We start from the raw sequence: 26989 nt of genomic DNA, 5'->3' as shown, positions 1-26989 counted from the left end.
GTAGAGTCTATAAGAAGTCTATAGACTGTCTATAGACTATTTTTGTAAAGGAAGTGAACGCAGGTATCACGAAAACTCCCCGCTCGCGGTCGGTCTTAAATCTAAGCGGTGCCGCAGCTCGATTAAAGGCCTCTATACAGCCAGCCAGGGCGAGTTAACGAGCTAGTTAAACTCGCACCTTCGTCTTTCGCGTGCCTATTAATTAGTTCTCGTCGCCCTGTCGGCGCGAGGACGCGCCGATTGTTTGTTGGCGGCAGGTTGCGCGCGACCGAGCAGGCTGCGCGCGGCATCTGTCACCTGCCCGCCTTTGCGCCGCCGCCGCCGTCTCATCAACGACAAACGGTGTGTGTATAGGGCACGCGCCATACACGACACTGTATGACGGGTCTCGAAACGACGACATAAAAAAAAAAAAGATAGGCCTTGCGTCTATACTCGAAGAAAGGTGCTGCCTGTGTGCCGTGAATTACGGGTGTGTCTCCTCCTCTCTTCTCTGAATGGAATCGGTCGCATTCAAACGTGCGCTCAATGGTGTGTCGCCACGTGCGATTTTTATACTGGTGGGCGTATGCGGGATGAGTGCGCTGATGATTTGCTTCTGTGCGTCATATATGCATGTCATGTATACGACACTGTTGCTCAATCACGCTGTTGCCTCAATACAAGCTATGCGTGCGTGGTGACGAAAGTGATAGAAGTGAAGCTAGCAGCCTGCATGGCCTCTCTCACAAAATAGGGTTCCGAAAAAAAAAAGGGCGCAGGCAGCCAGACTGCGCAGCTGCTATAGGCAATATCGCTTTCGTTCTTTATTGTAGTTTTTTCTTAACATTTCTGATTCTTTTCTATCTTGAAAATCAACGTTGTGCTGCAATTGTTCATCAGGTTATGACACTTTGGTGCCTTTCTTCTTTTTAAGCAGTATAAAAAACGTGGAAACGTGGTAAACTAAAAAGAACTGAGAATGAGAAAGTGATGAGACTCCATTTTTATGTCATATCGCTTCTCGGTCTTTGGCTGAGGTGTAAGTTTAAAAATTGTGAAGTTTCGTATCGCTGCCATTGCGGTATCACCTAACCACCTAACAAACTTTAAAGGTACGCGTTACAGTCAACGCTGTGTGTGATCACACCATTACATCCTGATCTCGGTTCCACATAGACGCATAGACTTTATTCACTTAAGCTCAAGCTAAAATCTCTGTTGCACGTATTTAATAATAATAATAATAATAATAATAATAATAATAATAATAATAATAATAATAATTGGTTTTGGGGGGAAAGGAAATGGCGCAGTATCTGTCTCATATATCGTTGGACACCTGAACCGCGCCGTAAGGGGAGGGATAAGAGAGGGAATGAAAGAAGAAAGGAAGAGAGAGGTGCCGTAGTGGAGGGCTCCGGAATAATTTCGACCACGTATTTATCGGAAGCGAAACTCATGTCAGGTTTGTTTGGATGGAAGACTTTTTTTTTAATTGGTTTTGGGGAAAGGAAATGGCGCAGTATCTGTCTCATATATCGTTGGACACCTGAACCACGCCGTAAGGGAAGGGATAAATGAGGGAGTGAAAGAAGAAAGGAAGAATTAGGTGCCGTAGTGGAGGGCTCCGGAATAATTTCGACCACCTGGGGATCTTTAACGTGCACTGACATCGCACAGCACACGGGCGCCTTAGTGTTTTTCCTCCATAAAAACGCAGCCGCCGCGGTCCGGTTCCAACCTGGGAACTCCGGATCAGTAGTCGAGCGCCCTAACCACTGAGCCACCGCGGCGGGTTGGAAGACTTTCCAGCGTCATTTTCACCTCGTTGAGCGGAACCTACGTGGAACAGTTGAACGGCGTTGATTTATGTGGAAGGAGCACGTGTATTCGCGGCGACTGTGGAATGCTATGACGGGAATCCGTGCCTGCATTAGTCACGCATGGCATCAACAGATGGAGTAACAGTAATTACGCAGTATTAGAACAGTATTTAACTACGCATTATTTTAAGTTATGAGTTAATAAAAATGGTATACAGTAGCACGACATTTGGGGGTCGTAATTTCTATAAAGTTTATGCGGCATCTAACCAGCAATATCATTGAGTACATTGTGCACGGTTTCTTTACGCTTTAAATGCGGTACGTAAATAATAAATACTTTCTTGTGTGATGTCCGTATTATATAAATAAACGTTATCATCATCATCATATCATCATAATGCTATGGTTTCATAGAACTATAGAAGCCGCTTGTACATTCCCACCACCACAAATATTTATAATTATTGAAGTAAATTAAGCGTGGCAAAGACAGACACAGCATCGATCGCACCATTAACAGCGTTTCGACTAAATGTTTTTTTGTTTCCTAAAGCAGGTGGGACCTTTTGATATTAGTGAAGGACGCAGTAATTGACAATATATAAGAACCAATTATATAACCTCTGGTTAATACCCCGGGTTCGAACTCGACCGCGGCGGCTGCGTTTTTATGGAGGAAAAACGCTAAGGCGCCCGTGTGCTGTGCGATGTCAGTGCACGTTAAAGATCCCCAGGTGGTCGAAATTATTCCGGAGCCCTCCACTACGGCACCTATTCTTCCTTTCTTCTTTCACTCACTCCTTTATCCCTTCCCTCACGGCGCGGTTCAGGTGTCCAAAGATATATGAGACAGATACTGCGCCATTTCCTTTCCCCAAAAACCAATTATTATTATTATTATTATTATTATTATTATTATTATTATTATTATTATTATTATTATTATTATTATTATTATTATTATTATTATTATTAATACCCTTCTGCAGTAAATATCAAATCTGGAAAGAATAACCGCAAACTTCTCACTGTTTGACCCCTGCCTCTTCAGCATGTTCATCGCATGAGTAAATGTTCGTCAAAGAGTGCCCAGGGTTCTTGAACCTTGAAACCATTTAAGTGATTGATGGGTCTATCCCTGAGGAAAACTGGAGGAGCGTGAATAAGCTAATTTCGAGGCCTTATAGCTCGTGAGATTCACACCAGTGTTGAAGAAGGCTCAAAAATAACGCCGTATTCTGTATTCAAATATTCGCTGTATTCTAAAGTATTGTGTAGTACACGATCAGCGCATAAATGAATTATTTAAAAACCTAAGCGTTTAGTCCGCAAAGAAGTTGCTGACGTAAATCAGGAGAAGAAGAGGTCCCTGAATGCTATACTTGCGGAGAGCGGGCAGAAATGTGTTTGACGTCGGGTAACTTACTTTTACAAGTTATTCCGAAGTTGTCGGACTGCACTGCACTTTCTGGAAAAAAATTTCTCCGGAAGCAATTTATAACGTTTAATGTATAAAGTATAATGTATAACGATTAGTTCTTTCTAGGTTACAATTGCGTCAGCCATCTACGAGTTTTTCCTAAATATATGTTGACAGGCCGTTAGTACTATATTCTGTTTGTTGTTTATCACAGATGCTTGAGATTCGCTCGTGCGATTTTTTTTCTTCAAAGAATTTAAAGATGTAGGTAGGGTGGATATCGGGCGATAATTTCATTGGTCACTTTTGCCTTCCCCTTTGAGAAACTGACTGGGAAACGCTCTCTGACCACCGCCTAAAACTAGATTCAACTTTTTTCTTTAACCTACTATAGATGTATTCATTTTAAACAACATAGATTTGGAAACGTGACCTTTGAAAAACCTAGCGGAAAATACGTTCATGCTGATTTGTGGCGGCAGTACATTGCTGTAGAAGGTAAAAACAAAAAGGGAGCGTTCATTTTCATTTTTATTTTTGTTTCGCAAGATAGAAGAAAAACGCAAGTTGACAGAGAGAAATATTGCTAATTAGCGCATTGTTCACGGCGCTAATCGGGGGGTAGAATTCTTTTTCTGTCGAAAATAGCCCTCATAATATTAAAAATTTCTCACGGGCATCCTTTTCCCTCTTTTTTTCTTTCCCTTAGGTTCCTGGAATCGGTTGACAGGGCTAAGCTATTGTTTGAAGCCTGCTAATCTTGTTTTCTTGATGAAGACAGACGACTTTCTTGCTTCTTGCCTTTTTTTTCGATTTTATTTGCGCCAATCTTAGATTTCTTTATCGTATTAAATGCTGCAGAAAGGACACGCACTACTGTTAACGGTTGCACGAAGTACAGCGTACGTTCTTGACTGCATGTTGAGCTACAAGGGCGTCATAATCTTCAACGTGAACAGAAATAAACCGTCAGTTCCCATCGAACGAGTTTTGCTATTTTGCCCTTGGGTCCCTTTTTCAGCCGACCAAAGCTCTGAAGAGGTTCTAATTACCTGTTTGGAAGGCTAACTTACAAAAATGGTCTATAGACAGTCTATAGACTGCTTATAGACTCTATTGCCTTCCTATGGATATTTCTTTTTGTCTATCCATATTCTTTAGACGGTCTGTAGACAAAAGTCTACTAAAAGTGTGTGATCACAAATTTATCGATTTCTATAGAGTGTCTATAAGATTTGTGTTGCCTGTAGACTGTTCTTTAGGGTTGGTCCGTAGAGAGTCTATAGATTTTATAGACAGAATTCTACGGACAGTCTATAGACTATCTAGAGAAATTTTTTGTGAGGGTTTCCGCCAAGAAACCGGTATATCAACTCAGATCGGTCTTATACCGCACGTATATAATTGGGCCGCCAAATGCCAGGGTTATAAACCGTGGAACGGTCGTTAAAATCGCTTCAGCCCATATACGTACAGTCATGAACACAGATGGGATAAAATGGCGGGCCGTATATTACTCGATCGGAACCGTCGGTGCAGGTGGCTTGTATCACGAGCGTTTGGGGAACGTCGATTATTGCGGCGTGCTTTAGCTATAGTTCTCGTTGTGCATATTTTGTGCCTTCGCCAGGCTTCTCTCGATTTTTTATACCTGTTTTTTTTTTCCTTTTTCTCTTCGTTTATTTGGTTTGTTCTTACCTGTCCGCTTCGAAAAGATTGATCATCCTCCGCCTTTGGGACCCTAAAATCTATTCTTTTCTAATAACGGGCAGTGCTGCCAACGCTAGGTATTGTTCGCCATGAGTGCGAAGCAGAGGACTCAAAAGCCGCGGATTTTTTCTTGCGTAAGCTGTATAGGGTCTTGTGCGGCTCAACATGCCGTGATCAAGACGGATTCCAAATCCGCGCTTCAAAATTAGAGCGCGGGTTCCGTATACAGATGCCTTGTCTCTTAGCTTTCTACGAAAGATCCATAATCTACATAATATGCACAATATGCGTGCCCCCACACATAGGTGTCATAGACAACGAGGTGGCGGAGAGCCTCACCCATAAAGCGCTGTCAGGTAATCCATCGCTAAAAGTCCCTCAAGATGCCAAGGGACTCTTCAGAGAAATGCTGCTCAGCCATTTCAGTATACCTGTGTAGTGCACCCAACAAGCCAGCCAGTATTACACTATTCCGCGAGCTCTGAAGTTCGCTAAGCAGGAATAGCAGTCCCTTCAGTGCTCCCTGTTTCCCGTAGGAGTTTTATATTTTCGGACACTGCGAAAGAGGGTAGATGCCATACCTAAACGCTATATCGTTCCCTATTCGGACGATACTATTTCACTACCGACCACAATAGAAACCTACAAAGAAATAAATTGATAACGAGAAAAACACTCAGGACTGTTCCCTTTCAATCTTCGCTGAAGGACACAACCCCAAAAACAAAAAAAAAAACAAAAAACAAACCCGCTTATAAATAACGTCACTCTCTCTTCGGGAAGAAAACCTACCCGGGTGACTGCCGCATTTGCTACAATTTCAGTTGCATGTGGGAACAGCGTGCTGATCATACAGAGGCGGAATGAACATTTCGCCGGAATTATTCTCAGGACCAATTTTTGCTAGCTATGCGCAAAATTGGTCATCGCGACAATTAAGTCGGTCGCAGTACGATTTTGCGCTAATCAAACAACCCACCCTTATAAAAATTGTCTATAGACAGTCTATAGACTTCATATAGACTGTACTACCTTCCTATCGATATATATTTTTGTCTATTCACAGTCTATAGACTTTCTATTGACAAATGTCTGATAAAAGTGTATGGTCATAAATCTATAGATTGTCTATAGACTGTCTATAGGGTTTGTCTATAGGGAGTCTATAGACTTTATAGACAGTCTATGGACAGTCTATAGACTGTATAAATAAATTTTTGTAAGGGCGCGCACAGAACTTTTTTTTTTCTCAGCAGCGTCTTCTTGCGCACACTTATTTATAAGCAGGAGTTATTGACATCCTTAACGAGGTCCTCCCTGCTAAAATCGGATACAGTGTATTGCCCCTGGCTAACCCAGCGGCTGCAGCAATAAGAGTGCAAAAAAAAAAAAGGACGCGTGAATTTTCAATTCACTCAAAACAGCCGATCTCGTCTCTTTGGTGCTTTTTACCGACCTTTTCCGTTCGTATACCCGGGCGGGGGAAGTCATTGCACCTATACGGGGACGTCAGGCGTATAGGAATTCAAGTCGTCTTCCGAGAATCGGGAGAGGCGTTTTGTGAAGCGCGCGCACGAATGCCAAACGGAACAATCGTTGCCGGCGAGTGACGAGATAGGGCTCGTATACAAACGAAAATGGCAGAACAAACGGACCGAGCACGATCAGGGCGCTTGTCTCGAATTTTGTCATTCTCAGCGTTAAGGTGCTGCTAAACAAAGTCCCTGTCAATACTACTACTACTACTACTACTACTACTACTACTACTACTACTACTACTACTACTACTACTACTACTACTACTACTACTACTACTACTACTACTACTACTACTAATAATAATAATAATAATAATAATAATAATAATAATAATAATAAAACACCTTTGCAGCGAGCGAGGGTTGGAGAAAGTTTATAAGTGACCCGGATGAAGGTGGAACGAGTGTCAGCTGGTTTTGTGCAGGTGATCGTTCGTTCTATCTGTGCCGAAGTTCGCATGCTCGTCGCTAGATGCGTCGCCCTCTGTTTGGTTTTTTTCAGTGACATGGACATTAAAGGAGAATGTTGTGCCAAACAACGGCAACCGCTACTCCTTTTCGCGCAAGGGAATAAAACACACACCGGAACCGGCAACACCACAAAACCCAGCAACGAAGCGCAAGCCAGGAATGCTAATACGGCATAGAAAATCAGCTGTACGCAGTGATCACACGTTATTGCGGCAAGTGATAAATAATGCGACAATATAATAAATTACCGCTTGTGTACTGCCCACCGGAAGCGTAGTTGTTAATAATAATTGTTTTTTTGGGAAAGGAAATTGCGCAGTATCTGTCTCATATATCGTTGGACACCTGAACCGCGCCGTAAGGAAAGAGATAGAGGAGGGAGTGAAAGAAGAAAGGAAGAAAGTGGTGCCGTAGTGGAGGGCTCCGGAATAATTTCGACCACCTGGGGATCTTTAACGTGCACTGACATCGCACAGCACACGGGCGCCTTAGCGTCTTCCTTCCATAAAAACGCAGCCGCCGCGGTCGGGTTCGAACCCGGGAACTCCGGATCAGTAGTCGAGCGCCCTAACCACTGAGCCACCGCGGCGGGGCATTGCGACGCTATTTCCGGGCACTAGCGGAAGGCGCAGATTGATGAAAGGGTGTTTGCGTAGTAAAAATCACTACATATTCAGAAATAAACGCCGAATCAAGAGCGGAAGCAGTCTTATTGAACATCCCATCGATTCCTTAGGTAATTTGAAGCAGGTAGTTAATAAGGGACGCTGAATGGCTTTCGGAGATTTTTTTTTTCATTAGAGAATTTTAACGCAACACAGACGCGCGCAATGAGAATCGGCCGACTTCATTTGCTGGAAGGCGGTCCTTTTACGGGGAAAAGCCGCTGCGTTCTTGAGTTGTATCCAACTATACCAGCGTCAAATGAAATACGAACAAGAGAATTGAAATGTGGACTGCAAATGGAAGACATTACACGGTGTGGGCAGGCAGAATACTAGAGGGATTGATTTTCGCATCGAAGGCGTAAAGACGCCTCTTTGGAAGTGTTTGTAGGCCAGCCTGTGTTTTCCGGCCGCGAATAATTTAAATTGTTCGTGCTCACGCTTTGGTTCCTTTGTTCGCGTTTAATTTGACGCTGATGAAAATTGGTTTTGGGGGAAAGGAAATGGCGCAGTATCTGTCTCATATATCGTTGGACACCCCGCGCCGTAAGTGAATTCGGGATAAAGGAGGGACTAAGCGAAGAAAGGAAGAAAGAGGTGCAGTAGTGGAGGGCTCCGGAATAATTTCGGCCACCTGGGGATCATCTTTAACGTGCACTGACATCGCACAGCACAGGGGCGCCTTAGCGTTTCGCCTCCATTGAAACGCAGCCGCCGCGGTCACTATGGTTTTTCTGGCAATTCTCTGAAGTCATGGCAAATGGTGGGTGAGTGAGGAGATTTAAGCAATGTAGCTTGGTGCACATAACGAGTCACGAAGTCACTTCATTTATCCCACGTTTCTTGGGCTATTCCTTCGTCGACGCACACATTCGCCGAAATATCGTAGCCGATCGGAACACGTAAAAGTCGTTTTCAACGCTGCCACTCCACCATTTTATGGAGGCTGTGCGATGTCAGTGCACGTTAAAAGATCCCCAGGTGGTCGAAATTATTCCGGAGCCCTCCACTACGACACCTCTTTCTTCCTTTCTTCTTTCACTCCCTCCTTTGTCCCTTCCTTACAGCGCGGTTCAGTTGTCCGCCGATATATGAGACAGATACTGCGCCATCTCATTTTCCCAAAAAACAATTATAACGCGCCCAGGCGCTTACCTCGACTGCGGCGGCTGCGTTTTTTATGGAGGAAAAACGCTGAGGCGCCCGTGTGCTGTGCGATGTCAGCGCACGTTAAAGATCCCCGGGTGGTCGAAAATTATTCCGGAGCCCTCCACTACGGGACCTCTTCCTTCCTTTCTGCTTTCACTCCCTCCTTTATCCCTTCCCTTACGGCGCGGTTCAGGTGTCCAACGATATATGAGATAGATACTGCGCCATTTCCTTTCCCCCCAAAACCAATTATTATTATTATTATTATTACCTCGTTATTTTGTTTGGTATTTTTGGTATTGGAAATATATATAGTTCTCGCTGTTGTGTAATAGATAACCTTTGGTGTTAAATTTATAGCTGCAGTGATTTTACATCGTCACGTAAAGCTTTGAACACTGAATAAAAACTGTGAAGTGCTTCCTCTGCAACCCACGGGTGGATTTAAAGGGTGAATGGGGAGGGAGACGGTACACTCCCCCCCCCCCCCCCCCCCCCCCCTCAGTGAGAAATTTTCTTTGGGAAAACCATGAAAAAAAAAAAACTGAGTACGTTACGGAATTTGAACCATATTTTTCCAAAACACACCCGTAAACCCGCCCCTTACTCAGGCTGAGTGATGTAGTTGGACCTTGATGAAACGCGGCCTCCAGGTTACGTGCGACTAAGGCCCTGTTAACATTTTTCAGGAACACGGAAATCACATGCCCCAGATGAAAAATCCTATGGGTGCGCGGGTGTTTTGTTGGGCTATGTATACGTTGACTGCGTCCTTATCATTCTTATCCGGAGTATAGCCATACACAGAGATAACCAGGCTAGCATCTCCAACATTAAAGAGTGTTTCTTAGGTACGTAGTAGCCGCTATCGCTCCTGTCAGAATGCGGCCAGCATTAAAATGGCTTGCGGCAGTTTATATATATATATATATATATATATATATATATATATATATATATATATATATATATATATATAATATATATATAATATATATATAAATATATATATATATATATATATATATATATATATATATAATATATATATTGCAATCACCAGCTCGTGCGCAAAGCACAACTTATGCTTTAAGTTCAGCTCTGAAATGCGAAAGACGAAATCGCGAGCCAAACACAGCGTGGAGTGCCTTGGATTCTCCGCAACCTCTTCTTGAACATCGAGCGCGAAAAAGTGAGATCACGTAATCAGCTACAGTTGAACCTCGTTATAACGAAGTTGAAGGGGCCCGGCGATTACTTCGTCATAGCCGTAACGTCGTTATAGCCCGTGTTGGCCGAGCTTCCCAGGGGAATCGTCATTCCTTCGTTCTATCCACTATTTCGTTAAAAACGGTTTCGTTATAACGAGGCTTAACTGTATTCAGCGCTGACATTTGGCGAAAGTCGGCATTTTACGTCCCCTTTCCAGGTACTGCCTTGTTGTGCACCTCTATATGTGCACGTAGGATGAGCTCACTCGTGTTATATCCTTGTACACTGTGACAACGGAGAGAAATAAACTGGCTTTGTAAGGGGAGTGACACATTCGCGAACAACAATAATTATATCGGGTTTCAGCAGTCTCATCTCGTGAATATTTTGCTGTCGGATTCGCGTTTATAACCCAACGCGCAGACTTTATTTTGCGAAATTTTCTCGGAAGAACTCTTGCAGGCTTTCGCAGCATGCGTCCGCTATAGAGCGAAAAACCTGACGTAGCTAGATCCGACCACTTTCCTGGTGACATTTGGAAGACTCGGCGAGCTATGGGATGAGAGGTCGCGTTGACTTTATTCGGAATGCGGGATAATGAAGAGCGCGCCAAGTAATTTTCGTTCATCAGCCTTTGGGTGTAAGAGGGGGTACATGGACTGCCGACAATCAGCGGCTTCGAATTGCGAAAGCCCTTATTGTCTTTATTTTTCATTTTTTTCCTCAAAAATTTGTTCTTGGAAAAAAATAAAAGATGTAATCCAGAAGACGATAACTAGTGATGAAGCAGAGAGTGTCGCCACCAAGCGACCGCGAGTGTCGACATCCGTAGTGCTCACATATACAAAAAATTATTTAGGCAGCCCACATACAGTTCAGTCTATATAACTAGCCTACTGGTATTTTTGCAAGGGCACGGCGTTGTTAGCGAGAATTCCCTCTATTTTTTAGAAAAAGATCAATCTCTGCTGGTTAACAGCAATCCGCGGTCGTCATCCTGGAGAGACCTTTGTTTTTTCTCACTTATTCATCTTCGATTAGTTTTTCCTTGCTTTTCTTAAAAATATATATATGTGAAGTGTTTTTGTGCTGCCGAACATTTTTCAAGTTGACGTGGAAAGAGCCGTGGAACTGTGCTCGGTTAGCCATCGACATGCATGAATCACTTTCTTCGCCGCGTTCGCGTGCAAAACGCCGCGACGCTGTATATAGCGGAAGTTTACAGAGCAGTGTCCGGTGTGTACATGTCAGGAAAAACAGCGCGTCACCCACCAGGAGCTCATTTTTGCAGCAACCCTGATATAGTGCCGACGATATCTCGAAAGCTCGGAGCTTGCCCGATGCCTTTTTATTAGTCGATTATATACAGTTGAACCTCGCTATAACAAAGTTGCAAGGTTCCTGCGATTACTTCGTTATAGCCGTCACTTCGTTATAGCCCGCGTTGGCCTAGCTTCCAAGGGGAATCGTCGTTTCTTCGTTATATCCATTAATTCGTTATAAACCGTTTCGTGATAGCGAGGTTCGACTATGTTCGTCTGCTAGGTCAGCTGTATTCGCCTGTGCCAGTCATGCTATAATGACCTATACTCCCAACCTGTTGACGCTGCTTCTCTATCGCCCTATGGGATTATCCTTTGCGCGCAGATAATTCGTTGTAGCCCAAATTTTGCGCGATAATAGCAGCAAACGTTCTCTGTTCTGGCGCTAAGTTATGCTGGCCGTAGAAGTAATGCTTAACGGCGGCGAAACGTGTGGTCTTCAAATACAGACTGCGGAGCGAAATTAAAAGAGCGCGCAGATGGCAAGTTAACTGGCTGGCGCGAATTTGGCCGAATAAAAGGCAATACTCACCACAGGAGTGTGTCCTGATTCGCGGTCATCTTTTAACTACGGCGTTGAAGCCACAAGCAGCGTTCTAATAACAAAACTTAATTCATTGCAAGGAACATACGAAGTCCAGAAGTTGTCAATGCTTTCGACGACGGGGCTCAGGGTAACGCGCTGAAGGGGCGCGTAGCGACAACGCTTACGGTCTTGTATTTTTTTTTATCCCTCTCTGTCTCCTCAACCAAGAGCATCCCTTTCAGGCGATTTCTTAAAGGCCGCTTGCGAACCAATCGGGGCAATCACATGTGCAAGTTTTGCAATTGCAATAAAGTTCGTACACTGCTTTTTTTTTCTTTTTATTCATCGGGTAAGGGCAGAAAAGAACACTATTGCATTGAAGCGTCTTCGAACACTTAGCGCGGCCCAATTCCAAGAAGAATCGCGCTATGAGCGAGCGCGCGGATAGAAACGGATGTCTCATTCAAAAAGCGTTCGATCGCGTCTCCTCTGTTCTTCCCGGGATAACATTGTTCCTTTTTGCCCGCCCACTGACGCTCATTCATCCTCACCGCGGCCGCACGCGGGAGGCATATTGGCGAGACTCCGCGGCTCCGTTGCACGTGTTCGACGCCTGCTCTGGCTTCCTCGTGAGTACGCTACAACTACAATCGTCCGCATACCAACGCTCGTTTCGTTGCGTCTCCAGAAGCTCGTATCACAAACTGTATGTCTGTCTCGTCGGGCCGCCGCCGCTCCCGCATATCTGGACACTTTGTGAGGAAAAGGAAACAACGTGTCTGCCTGCTGCCTGCCTCCTTGGCTTCCGGTCGCGGACACACCAATTTGACGGTCCCCCCTCCCCCCTCCTCCTTCCCTCCCCACCCGTCTAGCTGTGGGCCCGGCTTCGACTTCCCGCCTCCTCGCCCCGTTGCTCGCTCTCCCCGTCTCGAGTGAGACCGCTCGCGGGCACCGCTAGTCGATTGCCTGCCGCCGCTCTCCCAGGAGCGCGGGGCAAGTGGGCGTGGCTTGGCGCCCTTCGAGCCGTCATTTCGCGCCTTGCTCGGCGGCCCGTCTGTCCGTCCGTCCTGGGGCCTTGCAGACGAAAGCTCGCAAGGAGCGGAAATGATGTAACTGAGAGGTGTATACGCGCTCACGTTGCCGTCTCCGAGTGTATACACCGGAGTGCGCTCCTTACTCGCATGCCTTTAGTTGCCCCCCCCCCCCCCCCACTCCCTCTCCATCCTCCGCGATTTACTTCGTCTCAACTTTAAACCGTGCAGCGCTATGGAAGAAGCTCTAGGTGACACCAGCCCATCATCATCACCCGAGTTCGCAAAAGACACTTGCTCGTATAGGAACAATATGTGGTTGCCCGGCTTTGCTACCGCGTTAGTGACGGCTGTTGTGATTGTAGAGCTCTCAATAGCCCGCCAATCGCGAACACTAATTGCTATTGCAATTGCTATCGCTAATTGCAATGAGCCCAACAGCTGCGGACCGTGAGTGCACGCTTGCCGCTTCTTCAGCTTCCACAGTGCTGCACGCTTTTGTGGGGCGCGGTGTGGCTCAATTCTTGGACCGCGCGTGCGTATGGTTTTTGCTTCGAGGCGCGAAATTGCGTCGACCCCGTTGTCGTCGTCGTGGCCGCCGCGTGCACCATTTTGCTCCTTCTCGCCAATGCCCGGTGTGGCGAGGCGGGGACGCCGGGATTCAGTGCTCCGTGACGATCGGCGATCGCGGCTTCTCGCGAAGACCACCGCGGGAGGCCGATCGTTCGCACCCCGCTTTGTAGATGGATTGCAGCTGTATCCCTTGCAGCCGCCCGCCGTGCATGTCGTTTCATTTCTCCGTGTTGTACAGCTTTCGTAGCGGGAAGCGCAGTGTTTCTGCGTGTTGTCGTTTTTTTTTTTTCTTCGGCGGCGGGGATTTCCGTGTTAATGAAGAAAGCACGTCATAAAGGTTGCACGAAAAAAAAAAAGGCTAGGAAAATGAAGTGAAGCTTTCTCTACATATTCTCAGCAAGGACGATCAAGATGACTCGCTATACAAGGTCCACGTCACAGCCTCTGTACTTGTCGCTTGTTGGGTGTTATTACGCTGCCTTCTTCACGCAAAAAAAATGCAATGACACGGTTAGCCTTCGAACTCGGATGAGCCAAGAATGCGCGAGCGAGTCGCACATGCCTTGTGCGCAGAAACAAATCTGACGCCAGGGCGCATGTCTCTTTGCCTGTTAGGCTGATTTCTCTCTCCCTCTCTCTCATTTCAATCCTGTCCAAAAGACAGCTGCTGGAAGAATGATTCGCGTTACTCGAAGCCATACGAAGTTGTCTTATTCATTGCCTCAGTAATCAGTTCCCGATGAAGTACAAAGTGCAACGAGGGGGCAGACACAATGTGGCCGTACACTCTAAGCACGAATACCCCTACATGAGAGTAAAAAGAGAGTAAGCTGTCCTATAGCGCACCCCCCTTTTATAAAAGGGAGTGCTCTAGAGGACAGCTTACTCCCTTTGAACACCCTTCTGTTGTAGAGTGTACATAGCGGAACCCCTCCGATTTGTTTCGACCGCCGGGGTTCGTTGACGCGCACTGACGTCACATCGCACGGCAGTGGAGGGTTTTTGTACTTCACCTCCATGGAAGTGCCGGTACCGCGACCGGGTTTCGATCTGGCAACCTGATGCTGCTTCAGCGTGTGAACGCCATATAGCCACCGAGCCGTCGCGGCGCGGGTGTACTGTCCAAACGCCAGGAGCCGCGCGGTTGCGAGAAGCGCATCTCGTTCGCTCTCTCTCTCTCTGGGTGGGTGGCCCGTTATAGCCCGGCTTCGGAGGCGGCGGGCGCGTGCTCTCTCTGTCCAAGGCCTCGCGGCGCCCTGACGGCTCCCGTCACGAGCGATTAGGAGAGAAACGGTTCGCCGCTGACAGCAGCCGCTGCGGGGACACCTCCGCAGGCGGGCCCACAATGGGCACCGCACTTGGTTCTTCGGAGCAGCCGCTGGGCCACCGCGGAGGAGGACACGCGACTGAAAGCATGGAACGCGAACTCGATCGGCGGCTAGTTCTTAAAACCGCCGCGGTGGCTCAGTGGTTAGGCGCTCGGCTGCTGAGTCGGAGTACCCGGGTTCGAACCCGACCACGGCGGCTGCGTTCTTATGGAGGCAAAACGCTAAGGCGTCCGTGTGCTGTGCGATGTCAGTGCACGTTAAAGATTCCCCAGGTGGTCGAAATCATTCCACCTCTTTCTTCCTTTCTTCTTTCACTCCCTCCTTTATCGCTTCCCTTACGGCGCGGTTCAGGTGTCCGCCGAGATGCGAGACAGATATTGCGCCATTTACTTTCCACAAAAACCAATTTTTCCAATTTTTTTCCTAGTTCTTATAAAAATGGTCCATAGAAGACTGTCTATAGACCTCTTATAGACTCTGTTGTTTTCCTGTAGATATTTTTGTCTCTTCGTAGTCTATAGGATGTCTATAGCAATGGGTGCTGAAAGTGTATGAACATAAATCTATTCATTCTCCATAGACTGCCTATAGGATTTCTATAGACTAGTCTAGAGGATTTGTCTGTAGGAAGTCTATTGACGTGATAGACAAAATTATAACTGTCCAAAGAACCTTCTTTTTTAAGGGCTGATCGCTGCGAGGATTACGAAGCAGCTTCAAGCCATGTATGGTATAGTCGTGAGCAGTGTGAGAGAGAACAAACTTTGAGCAGTCATTTATTGATTACTCCACAATTATCTGACAAGCTCAATATTTTTCTGTTTTCTGACTAGTTTTCCTCTTGGTGTATGATGTCCAAAAGTCATCCTCAAAATTAGTGGATAAATAACAAGGAAATTCCCAATTTTGTGCAAAGTTTGTTACCTCTGATACTGCTCACTACTGTACCGCGGTGCTCGATGGGCCGAACTGAGAGTTGTTGCATGTACTAGTCTCCGGCACGTGAAGTTATCATTTTTAGCGCTAACTGTGCGGAGCAAAAAGAAAATAATAATTGGTTTTTTGGGGAAAGGAAATGGCGCAGTATCTGTCTCATATATCGTTGGACACCTGAACCGCGCCGTAAGGGAAGGAATGAAGGAGGCAGTGAAAGAGGAAAGGAAGTAAGGGGTGCCGTAGTGGAGGGCTCCGGAATAATTTCGACCACCTGGGGATCTTTAACGTGCACTGACATCGCACAGCACACGGGCGCCTTGGCGTTTTGCCTCCATAAAAACGCAGCCGCCGAGGTCGGGTTCGAACCCGGGAACAAACCAGGGCAGATCCGTGGAGGACACCAACTGGTTTCTTTCTTTTTGATTATTATTCGATGAGTAGGAATAGGTTTCGAAAGGAGAACTGGCTTTTGCTTACAAAAATCACATTCGAAAGTAGTAATCACACATTCCGTAGCGCATGCGTGGTCTCACATATATAGCTATCGTTTGAACAAAAGTAGTTTCGCACACTCGCAGTGGACGTGTATTACTAGTTTTACGATATTTCGTCGCTACGCAGGGTTGGTTCCTCTCACCAGGCCTTCGCCGGTTATCGCGGTGTCGCAGAGTAACGGCGTATCCTTCGCTATAACCGTGATTTCGCTTTTGAGGGGGACCATGCGGACCTCCCTTCCTATATCTCCGCTGTGGCGTTCAGCGAGGTCGCTCTTTTTCTGCTTCCTTTCCCGCAAGCCCGCAGGAACTGCATCCGCGCCGGAGCCCGCGTTTCTGGAAGCCGGCCTCCTTTGAAACAATAGCGCTGTCCGACACAATGACGCATACTCGGCTGCAGCTGCGACCGTGAAACCAATTGCTGCTGCCCGGGGCCCCTGTCTGCGGCCTCCGCTTTGTCCCCTATTTTTTCATTAGACTGGCTGCACCTTGCGTGCCGCGCCTGCAGTTTGCTTGATTCGCTGCTGCTTTTTTTCCCCTACGCGCGCAGGCCACGCGCACACAATTGTGTCCACGGTCGTTCACCTCGGGCGCTGGCGCTGCTGTTACAGGCGCAGCTGAATCGACGTGTGGCACGCTCCTGGCAAAATGCATTTTAAAGAGGCGTCGAAGGCGACGTTAGGTTAGGCTTACTTAACCACTCCTTGAACGGCAGTGCACTCGCGCTTGACGTCGTCTATTTATTTGTCCTCCTTAAAGCAAAATGTCGTGAGATAATTGGCCCTCTTTATGCTCATCTCTTCTTTTGCTGCAGCCTGTCATTATCAAGTCGCGAAATACGAGTAGAACCACCCTAGCTTATGCAAGCAGAGACTCTAATCTTATGTCACCCCCCCCCCCCCCCTCCAACTCTTCCCCCTCCTCTTCCTCCTACTGCCTAAGTGTTCAGTAGCATCTTTCTTCGACACTGTTCGCATACGTTCCAGCATCTCCAATATATGTCCGCTATACGCAACAGGATGGCGTACCGGAAACGAATGTTCGGTGTATATCACCTCTAGGACCAAGAAGCCGCACTGAACAACACAGCTGGAAAACTGCACGCACGTGTCGTCCGCACTGAGAGCCTTCGTCCATCTCACCTTTCGAGACCTTTTGGCCTCAAGAGGTGCGCCGTAAGCTCCCCACTGTACACGGTTCAAGGAAGATGACAACGTGTCCTGAAGACCCCTAAACGACCTCCACTTGACCGCTACTGCTAGTCTTCAATAAAATGGCAGCACGTGCTCACTCGGAACACTCCGTATCGGAAAACGCGAGATGGGGGGTGGGACTCCGGTTTCTTCTAAATCACATTCTTCCGCCGTGTTCGAAACTCTCATCTACGCCGCCACGCCGGCAGCGTCAAATGCGGCGTGTCTGCGGCGGTCTGTCGCGATCGGCCTCTTCAGCTCCCCGCTCCTCCTCCTCCTCGCGGCGTAGCTGGGCTGCAGAGGCGCGGGTAGCGTGGCGTCGTCGAGGAAGAGGGCGCAAGTGTATTGGCTCGACCTTCGGGGGCGATTCCGCGGGCGCGCTTTTTGGCCTCTTTTCTCTCGGCGTGCGTGGGGCATCTCTCTATTCTCTCTCTCTCTCTGTTTGCCTGCGTGCGGCCTCTCGTCTGGCGCGATGCGGGGGAGCCGCGGTGGCGGCCTCCCCTGTCGATGGATTCATTGAGCGCGTCACTCGCAGGGCCCATTAAATGAGTAACGACTTCCGCTGCTGCCGCCGCCGCTCCTCTGCCCCCGGGGCCATCCACCGTCGAGCTCTCCTCTCGCACCTCCCCCCCTCTCAACGCTCTTTCCACGGCTGCTGCTGATGCTGCGTGTGCGTGTTTCCGCACGCTCCGGAGCTGCGGCCCGGCGTGTGAGCTCTGCTGCGACTGCTGCTTCGGTCTTTTTCTAGCTTTTTTTTTTTTGCGGCGCCGATTCTCTCATGCTGTTCGCACGAGTGGTCCTTGCGTTCTTGGTGAGCCTAGCGAAGGAGAAGCAGAAGTGCGCTGTTTCCGAAGGGGCCGGCGTGTTAGGATGTTTGGTCCATGGGTGCCACTTCACTCTCTCTCTGTCTCTCTCTCTCTCTCTCTCTCTCTCTCCCTTTTTTCTTTCTCCTTCTTGCCGCTGTAGAGAGCGTCGTGCTCGAGGCGCCTGTGCGGCAAGCGTCCGGAGTGGGGGCCAACAGTTGAACGTGCGCGCTTCGCGTCACCTCCGAAAGCCGCAATGAAAATTTGACGCGTCAGGTGTGAATCGTATTCCGTGAACGAAACGACGGAGTGAACGGTGCGAGACATTTCCCGGAGGAGTGAACTCAGCACTAAGGATTTAAACTGTACGATCAAGCTCTGTGATGCCTTTGGATGTTTTTGTTTTTTGTTGCTGTTTCTACCTTGACTTCTATCACCTGTGGATTTCCGAGTATCCGTATTCCGCGGGACATTTCGAGGTGTCCAACGCGTGTCTTCAGGCGTACTGGATTTTAGTACGGCAGCCCCGCGGGAATACCGCTCGGTGAATGCCATTACTGGGGCTGTAATTAGTGAACGACCGATAGGAAGGGACAGCTGACATTCGTCTTGTTTCCATGGGAGAGAAAATTGCACTATTCATCTATGTGAGTGTCAACTGGGCTAATGAACCTGGCTATTTCAGATGTAAAGGGTGGGGATATCATTAGCTACATACGCACCTGCGTGTACAAATGTGGAAACCGTGAAAGGTCCGATTTCAATAGCGGGCTTCCTGAACAAATGCACATAGCGGGTATCGGCCTTTCGCCTACCCCGCACGGTATTGACCTGTACCGTTTAATCGCTAGTCATAGGGTCTACCGTGTGCGAGAAACGATGTACACAGAAAATAAAAGTGGGGATTGGCCATTCAAAACGTAATTCAATGGAATAAAAAAGAAAGAAAAAACACATGAAAGCGCAGTTTTAGTAACAAGTATCAGTCTTTTTGCAGAGCGTTCACTGCGTTACAGTTTGTTTGCCCTAAAAGCCACTTCGTGGCCTCCTTGCGACGATTTCCTTTCGAATAGACCACTTTTTGTAATTAATTAAGTTGGCCTTCTCACGTTGTAGGGGCCATGATAATAACGCCTCTGGCAATCGATTAAACGAGGACAAATTGGTGCACACGCATGCTGCTGACTTGTCAACTGCAAGTGGGGTTTTCACGGGAACCATGGCGAGGTATTCCGTTTCACACATCGCTAGAAGTGTATACGGCTATGTGTTCTGTTTTCAAAACTTGCTATTCGGCCATTTGTGCAACGTGCGACATTGAGGTGAAGCCGGTCTAATGTTTACGAAACCAATCCGTTGGGACGCAGTTTCGACAAAATGACGACAGTACTAATTAGTATAGCGATGGTTCTAATAACGGTTCATGCGCCACGTGCAGTACACATATTCGACGCATTCGTTTATGGAGCAGACCCAATCGTTCGGCACCACAAGTCTTCTCTGGCTTACGGTTACGAGTTGAGCACGCCTGCGCCCGCAGGGAACGTATATACTATATACTATACCAGCCGAAACAAACAATCGGCGATCTTTTGTTGTCGTCCCAGTGCAGCGAGCGAGAATTCATGTGAGCCGGACGAGATCAGGTTCTGGGAATCGCTGCGTCCAGCTAGAGCGACTACAGCGGGCTCTCTTCTGGCATAGGTTGCGAGGGGGCATCCCTTCGTGCTAGCTCCCGCGCTGGCCAGGAGATCGATGGTCTTCCAAATGGTTTCATTAATAGGATCGCGGCTCGTTTTTCAGTGAGTAACGAGCGTCATAACGGGATCCGAACGAGAGCTGCCTCCGCGGTGGACGCCGAACGCAGCGGGGCCGGGCGGTCGCCGTCCTTTCCCGATCGTTTATATCGCCGGCCCGCGGCCGCCGGGCGCTCTTGTCCGCGCCTTCCTCTTCCCGCAGCCGCGCGGGCGGATCCCGTTTTCTGTCTCCCTTCGAGGCCATCTCTTTCTTACTTCTCCGTTCTCGTTTTTTTGTTGTTTGTTTTAGCTTTATATCGCCGCGCTGTTCTATACTGCTCGAACCGCGGATCGTATTTGCGCCGATCGAACGTCGGTATGTGGAGTCCAGCGTCATATGACCGCCGTCAAACGGGGTCTGAATATTTGTTTGAGAGTCTTAGCACTGGTGCCGCGTCGCCCTTTTTGACAAACGCTTTGTTTCCATTTAAGCTCCTTTCTACTTGAATCTCCCTCAGCGGCGGGCGTATTCATTAAAAGTTTTAAACATTCACTAATGCCTGGATTTCTTTTTTTTTCGAAAATTGCGCTTAAAATTTTCTTTCACTGTTTTGTGTTACTTTTTGCTTGAGAAACCTACCTGTGCCGCGCAAAAGAAGCTACACGAAGCAAAGACAAGCGGTTTCAGTTCACTCTTTTTGAGGTTGGTGTGAGCACGAATTTGGACACTTTGTCTTCGCGCCCCGCCGCGGTGGCTCAGTGGTTAGGGCGCTCGACTACTGATCCGGAGTTCCCGGGTTCGAACCCGACCGCGGCAGCTGCGTTTTTATGGAGGAAAAACGCCAAGGCGTCCTTGTGCTGTGCGATGTCAGTGCAGGTTAAAGATCCCCAGGTGGTCGAAATTATTCCGGAGCCCTCCACTACGGCACCTCTTTCTTCCTTTCTTCTTTCACTCCCTCCTTTACCTTTCCCTTACGGCGCGGTTCGGGTGTCCAACGATATATGAGACAGATACTGCGCCATTTCCTTTCCCCCAAAAAACCAATTATTATTATTATTGTCTTCGTCGGGCACCTCTTCCATCATATCTGGTCGCGTGTCTCCGTCTTCCGTTCCTCGGGTGTAAGATCTTGCGACGCGCACGTGGGCCATTGTGTGTTTACCCCGCGAGTGCAGCTTCCTTCCGCGCGCAGGCAAGCTGCCCCGTTTCACACGGCATCCCTCGCGGTGGCAGCAGTGGCGGAAGCTGCCACCGACTGCGGCGGGGGTTATTTCGGGTGTCGCGAGCCGCCCGTCCCGCTGGCATCGTTCCCTGGCCTTCGCCGCGGTGTCATCGGTCGGATCGCTGTCGTGACGATCGACTCCTGTCGCTGCTGGCTCCCGCCCCGTGCTTGTGCGGTCGCTTTGCGCGCTGCCCGGACTAGCCCGGACACGTTCCACGATGCGCACTAAACACGAATAACACGCTTTCGACAGGTGCATATATTATGGTGTAAATAGCCTAATTGTGTATTGCATACGTCTCCCCCTGTCCTTTCTATCATCTATCTATCTATCCCGCCACCTCTTTCATTTCATTTCTCCATTCTGCCTGCTATCCTTTATTTCCGCTGCCCCAGCTCGGCTGCTTCAGTATCGATGGCAGATGCCGGGGCTAGCAAAAATCTTTTCCTTCCTTTTTACTATTATTCTTAATAAAAACCACTTAATACTCCTACTACTATATGGGAGTAAAAAATGAGTAGGGGAGTGCGCAGGGGATCAGCTTTACTCCCCTTTTTACTCCTTTCTGTTTCGAGTGCATTGCTGCTGGGATTTTAATGCAGCTTCTCACGCTGTGTGTGGGGGCGAAAATGTCTCCGGAATGCAGTTTACGGATGGCGCCTGTGGTATGCAAAATAGGACAGTAAAGTTAAATATGGAATGCGAAAATGATGTATTTAAATATTTTTGATTGTTGGTGAAGCTGGAGTGGAATAAAAGAGAACGCACTATGTTGGTGAAAAAGCAAGCTGAAGGGCAAAAAAAAATAATCAAAGTGCCCGAGGTGTTTGAGTCCGAAACCGCCTGAACTTTTTGTCAGAGCTCGTGTTTAAGCGCCAGGATACGTGCCGCACACCAATTAAGCACGAGTCAAGTGAGATGTCCTTGAAACGGTTCAATGAGACTGGCAAGCAGTCATAATTAACCCGCCTCATCGCGTGCGATTTCACGCTGCCTGTTCAACCGTGTTCGTCGCGAGCGGTGCGAAATCCAGCGCTGCATAAGGTGCCAGCTTAGCGATGAAGCGGTCTTGCGTTGCCACTGCTAATTTAAAAAAAAGAAACAAGCGCGTGCGTGTAGGGTACGGCTCGCTACGCACCTCGAAGCTGGCGTGATCTTTCCTGAACTGTGCAGACAGGTCCCCTAAGGTCGCTTGCCTGGTTTTTCCCGATGGCTGCTGGAGCGACGCGTGCGCTACGGTATCGAAGTGTTCGCGCAATGATGCTGAATATGTACGAAAGCGACTCTCGGGGGCGGGGGGATGAGATAGAACTCGACAAAAACAAGAACACACACACAAGAGAACACGAAATTGCCATTTCAAGGATGCGTAACGCAGAGCTGCCTTCTCGGCGTCGCCGCCGCCGTCACCTTCCGTCTGAGTGCTGCTGCTGCATTCAGGCAGCGCAGAGCTGCTTTGCTTTAGCTTCGCTCTCTTCTTTCTTTCTTTTTATTTGGTGCACCGAGCGCGCTTCCGCGCGCGCAGCCATAAGCTGGGGAGCGATGGCTGCAGGAGCCAAGGTCGCCCGTGCAGCCGCCGGGGCGTGACCGCCTTCTTCTCCGCTCTCCCGCGGCTGCGACACACACGCACACACACGCACACACAAGGCGTCGGAAACGCGCCTGTTAGGTAACCCCCAAACGACTTCTTCGACGCCCCCCTCTCCCCTCTCTCCTCAGAGCGCGCTCCCCTCCCTCGTTCTCCTCGAGCTTGCGGCCTGCTCCGGCGTGTATGTGTATGCCTGTGTGAACAGGCGCCGGCGGCAGCGGTGCTGAGGGAATCGTCGTGCTCCAATTTATGGCGCTCCTCTTCCACTGTGCACAGGTCACCGCCACCTACCCCCCCTACCGTCGTCACCCCGCCACTGCTTTGCCTGGAGCGATCTGTTTCCTACCACGAGCTGCAGGCTTTAAACATCTCTCTTCGGGTTGTCTAGCTTTTCGTATACGACTTCTTTCTTGCCACCAGACGAGAGGCGCTCTGCTCTTTCGCCGTCTGGGCTCTGCTGGCGCCTGTTGACGGGTCTGCTCGCGTTTTGTGAATTCATGGGCTTGAGCATACACGGTGTCGCTTGGTGGTGGGCAACTGTTTAGGAAAAAATAGAGAGGGAGCGGTGGCACAGAAGAAAATAATTTAACGGGCGCTTCTCAAAAAATGGAGGAGGGAACTCTACAGCCCCAAATCGCTGCCACATTCAGGGTGGCTTTGCCGCCCCTCAGAGTTTGTCCCGTGGGGCAACATTGGCGGCTGAGTACTTCTTTTGCCTTTGTCTGTGCAGCCATACACGCGTCCGTTCGCCGGCTACTGCGCGTTCAATGCCGGGTAATAACACTCTCGTAACGCGAAACTTCGCCGCTTTTTTGAAAGTCTATACACGAGTCTTGCGCTTTCGCGTACCCACCTCGTCATCTTGACGTTGTATGTCGTGAGGTAGAAAAGTCAGACGAAAGGCGTTACAAAGAGAACCTCATTGCGACGTGCCGGCGCGCAGTATATATGCATCTGTGACGCCGTGATGCCTGCTTTCTCGACGCGGCCATTTCAGACCACCTGAGGAGGAACGGGGGGGTCATAAATACGGTGCGGAGGGGAGCGTGGCGCCCCCTAGTAATATTGCGTGTCGCGCCAAAATGACAAGGGGGTATACTGCCGCTACTAACTCGGAGGACAAAAGAGCCCAAAGTGCGCGAGCCGTGCCCGAAATGGGCGCTGCGCAGGGGATGAGGAATTTTATTTCGCTTCCCGATTTTTACGATCTCCTTCCCTCCCCGTATGTGTGTGCGTGTGCTCCATGTTTGGACGGCACCTGTTCACGGTCCGCTAGAGAAATAAAGGGCGTGAAATCGTAAATATCGTCTTCAAATGCTTCCCTCTCCATTACCCCCTCTCCTTTCTTCTTCCATCCCGTACTATACCGTTGCGAGCTCAGGTGAGACGCACGTTCGCTGCTGCAGGCAGCCAGGCAGATCCCATAAACGCCACGCCGCCGGAATCGCTTCAATTTTTTTAATCAGCGTGTTCCCCCTCTCTGCCTCTTTTGTCACTCTCTCCCAGGCGCCGCTGGTAATGTTTTTTTTTTCCTTCTCTCTCTCCGGTGCTGAATTTTTCCCTTGTAATCTCCTCGGCTTCTCCAGCCCCGCGGTTTTCTACATGTGCGCTCTCGCTCGCTTCGTGTGTATGCCATACCTGGTCGTACTTCATCGAGATGCTCCCGCGTGTCCCGAGTTGTTACTTGCTCGTCGTGTCGCCCGCTTGTCGCCTCGTCGACACCGGGTCGTGCATTGTGTACCGCGCCTCTTCTTTACGCCGCTCGTGCAGTGGCGTGTGTGTGCAAGCGACCCGCGCAGTCTTTATGCATGTAATACGCCCCGAATATGAACGGCCGCCGGAGCTGCAATCCCACCTCGCGCTACTTATTGCCTGGAGATACCCGAACCTCTGTGGCGCGCTTCGTAGATTTTTTTCCCCCTTTTTTTTTTCGCTACGCGCTTTGGGGAGTTCACGTGAGGTGGTGCAGATGGCTGCTGCAGTTATACGGCTGGGGCAGTGTGCGAACCACAATGACTGTTATTACGGGCGATGAACGACCATGTTTTGTGTGTGTGTGTGTGTGTGTGGAGCGCTGCTACTTGCATGCGCTTCGAAATCTATGATCTATGGCCCGCGGGTCGCGTTCGTGGCGTGCGTGCATGGTAATGTGTTTATGGCGGTTATAACAAGGCGTGAGGGAAAGAAGAAGGAAGAAAAAAAAGCAAATCGCAGCAAACATATCCAGAAACGCATGGATGCTATGTATGGAGGCATCAGCTCGGTTTGAAAGCGGATTGATGCCCGTTATGCTGCCGTAAAAACAAAAAATCTGTTCGTTCCATCGCCTTTTTATGGCTTCCCTATTCACTGGACAGACGCACAAATCTCGTTCCTATACAGCTGTGATCAGAATACGCTTGTGTGGTGCGCGTTTTGCCACTCGCTCTGTGTGGATTGGATCTTGCCAGCTTAGTGTTCGAGGCGCTGATATACGGGGTGATTAGTTGGGGTACAAAATGGGGAAGAGCGTATGTTAAGCGAATGTGGCGGGTTAAACGTCTAAATCATTTCGTGAGTCCCCAGTTTAATACCTATCAAATGTGTTCCCCAAGCGTATTCTCTATAGAGCCTAATTTTAATCCCTTCTAAAGATAAAAAGATAAACAGCTTTGTTCTTCGGTCTTTCCTTCCCCAATAGGATACGCTGACCGTTAAAGCTGATTAACTCCGCACTGTCTATATTGAGGTCAGTTCGGAGCGAGTTCATGCTTTACGCCAGCTTACAAGGAAGGTGCACTGTGCCGTTGCTTACGTCACGACCTCACCCACGAAGTGCACTTGTTTCTGGTGTTCTTGTCACTAGGATTTCTTCAAACGTATGATTTCAAGCGAGCATCTGGAGTCTTGGTTCTGCGTCTCAATTCCGTTCTTTCCTCCTTTTGTCGTGCAGATCTCACAATCCAGCAGCTACGGGACCAAGTGGGCCAGGAAAGCGTCACCCTACAGGTTAGATTTCACACCCTTTGTTCCATATTTCAGGCATGGAGCTTCGAACTTTGAACGGCTCATGCACACTTGTGTGTCTTAGTTTCGCGTTCGCGCTGTGGCTGAAAAAATGGGAATCTGTCAAGCGTTTTGTCTGTTACAAATGTGTTTGTCACGCTTTAAAGCTGCGTCTATTAGAGGTCACTTGAGGACGTCGCTGTGTCAGTCGACCTGCTAACATTTTAAGGCTTCTTTGTAGTCTCAAGGACCTCCCAAACTGTCCGCGGCGTCAGCTAGACTGTGGTCTGGCGTGTCTGGGGCCCCGATACTCTACAGTCCGGACTAATAAATTTATCCGTGCGCTTGGTTTTCTCCTGGCGCTATTCTTTAAGCCCTTTGTACTTAGTGTTACGGGTCGAGACACTTTTATTTTTCAATATTTGGTCATTAGTCCCACCATAGTATTACGCTCCGTTCTTTGCCATAATGCAGCTACTTTTGTGGCCGGCCAGATCTAATTCAAAGAGGCAAATACCTCGGAGACTTCGGGGAAGTAAAAATGAAAGTAAGTCAGTGCTCCAGCCGCCTCCTGATCCGCTGCGGTTGTCTCAGATTCGTATACCTCGTTATATCCCAACTCGAGCCACGCGCCGTGACTTGGACAGGCTCTCGACGGTCGGACGCACCGCGGAAAAGAGGCGGTGTTTCTTGCCTTGAATGCGTCTCCCCCACCCCCGACGCGCGACCGTCCGTGGCCGACGTTTCAACGTCCGTTTCCCGAAACCGCAACGTCCTGCTCGGGGTCTCTCCCTGCCTAGTATGCGTTGCGGCTATTTACGCGACACAGGACGTGAAATTTGGCGCCGTTTTGCACGGAGGATGTATGTCGCTCCGCGCGTAGTACGCTCGGACGAATTTTTGTCTCACCGGAAGGTCGATGTTTACTGTTTGCGCGGTGCCACTGTTTCAAACTTTCTTTCCTTTTGTTTGCGCTTATTTTTCTTGATTCGGCTGTTCCTGCGGAATTTGCCTGCTTTCACGGTTGAAGTGATTGAAAAAAAAAAATAAGAGACTGACTGCCCCGCTCGCGCGGCGTTGCGTTCGGTGAATGCGAGCTCGACCGGAAGGCTGTATACGCTTGGTTTCATTTTATTGTGGTTTACTGCCGATCGAATGCGTCCGCTGCTGCCGTGAAGTGTACCTCGAAGGTTTCAGCCAGCGACTATTGCGAGTATCCCGTTCTTGTTTCGTGTTATCGTCAGATGCGGTTCTTGGTTTCGAGTTCTGACCTTGTC

At 48.7% G+C, this 26989-nt stretch overlaps 1 protein-coding gene across 4 annotated transcripts in view; it reads left to right on the top strand.

Annotated features, from left to right (window-relative positions):
* The window catches only part of ct (homeobox protein, cut), a 581376-nt gene that overhangs the window by 452420 nt on the left and 101967 nt on the right, over positions 1 to 26989 (top strand). For all 4 annotated transcript variants that reach the window (XM_077654369.1, XM_077654368.1, XM_077654372.1 and 1 more), the window contains one exon: positions 25660 to 25715. In XM_077654369.1, coding sequence (XP_077510495.1) covers positions 25660 to 25715 — 56 coding nt within the window. The remainder of the gene's footprint in view (positions 1 to 25659; positions 25716 to 26989) is intronic.

Source organism: Amblyomma americanum, chromosome 2 (assembly GCF_052857255.1).
Source record: "Amblyomma americanum isolate KBUSLIRL-KWMA chromosome 2, ASM5285725v1, whole genome shotgun sequence".
In the NCBI taxonomy this organism is placed as follows: Eukaryota; Metazoa; Arthropoda; class Arachnida; order Ixodida; family Ixodidae; genus Amblyomma; species Amblyomma americanum.
The sequence above is the reverse complement of the archived record's forward strand: the minus strand, read 5'-3'. Positions and strand labels throughout refer to the sequence as shown.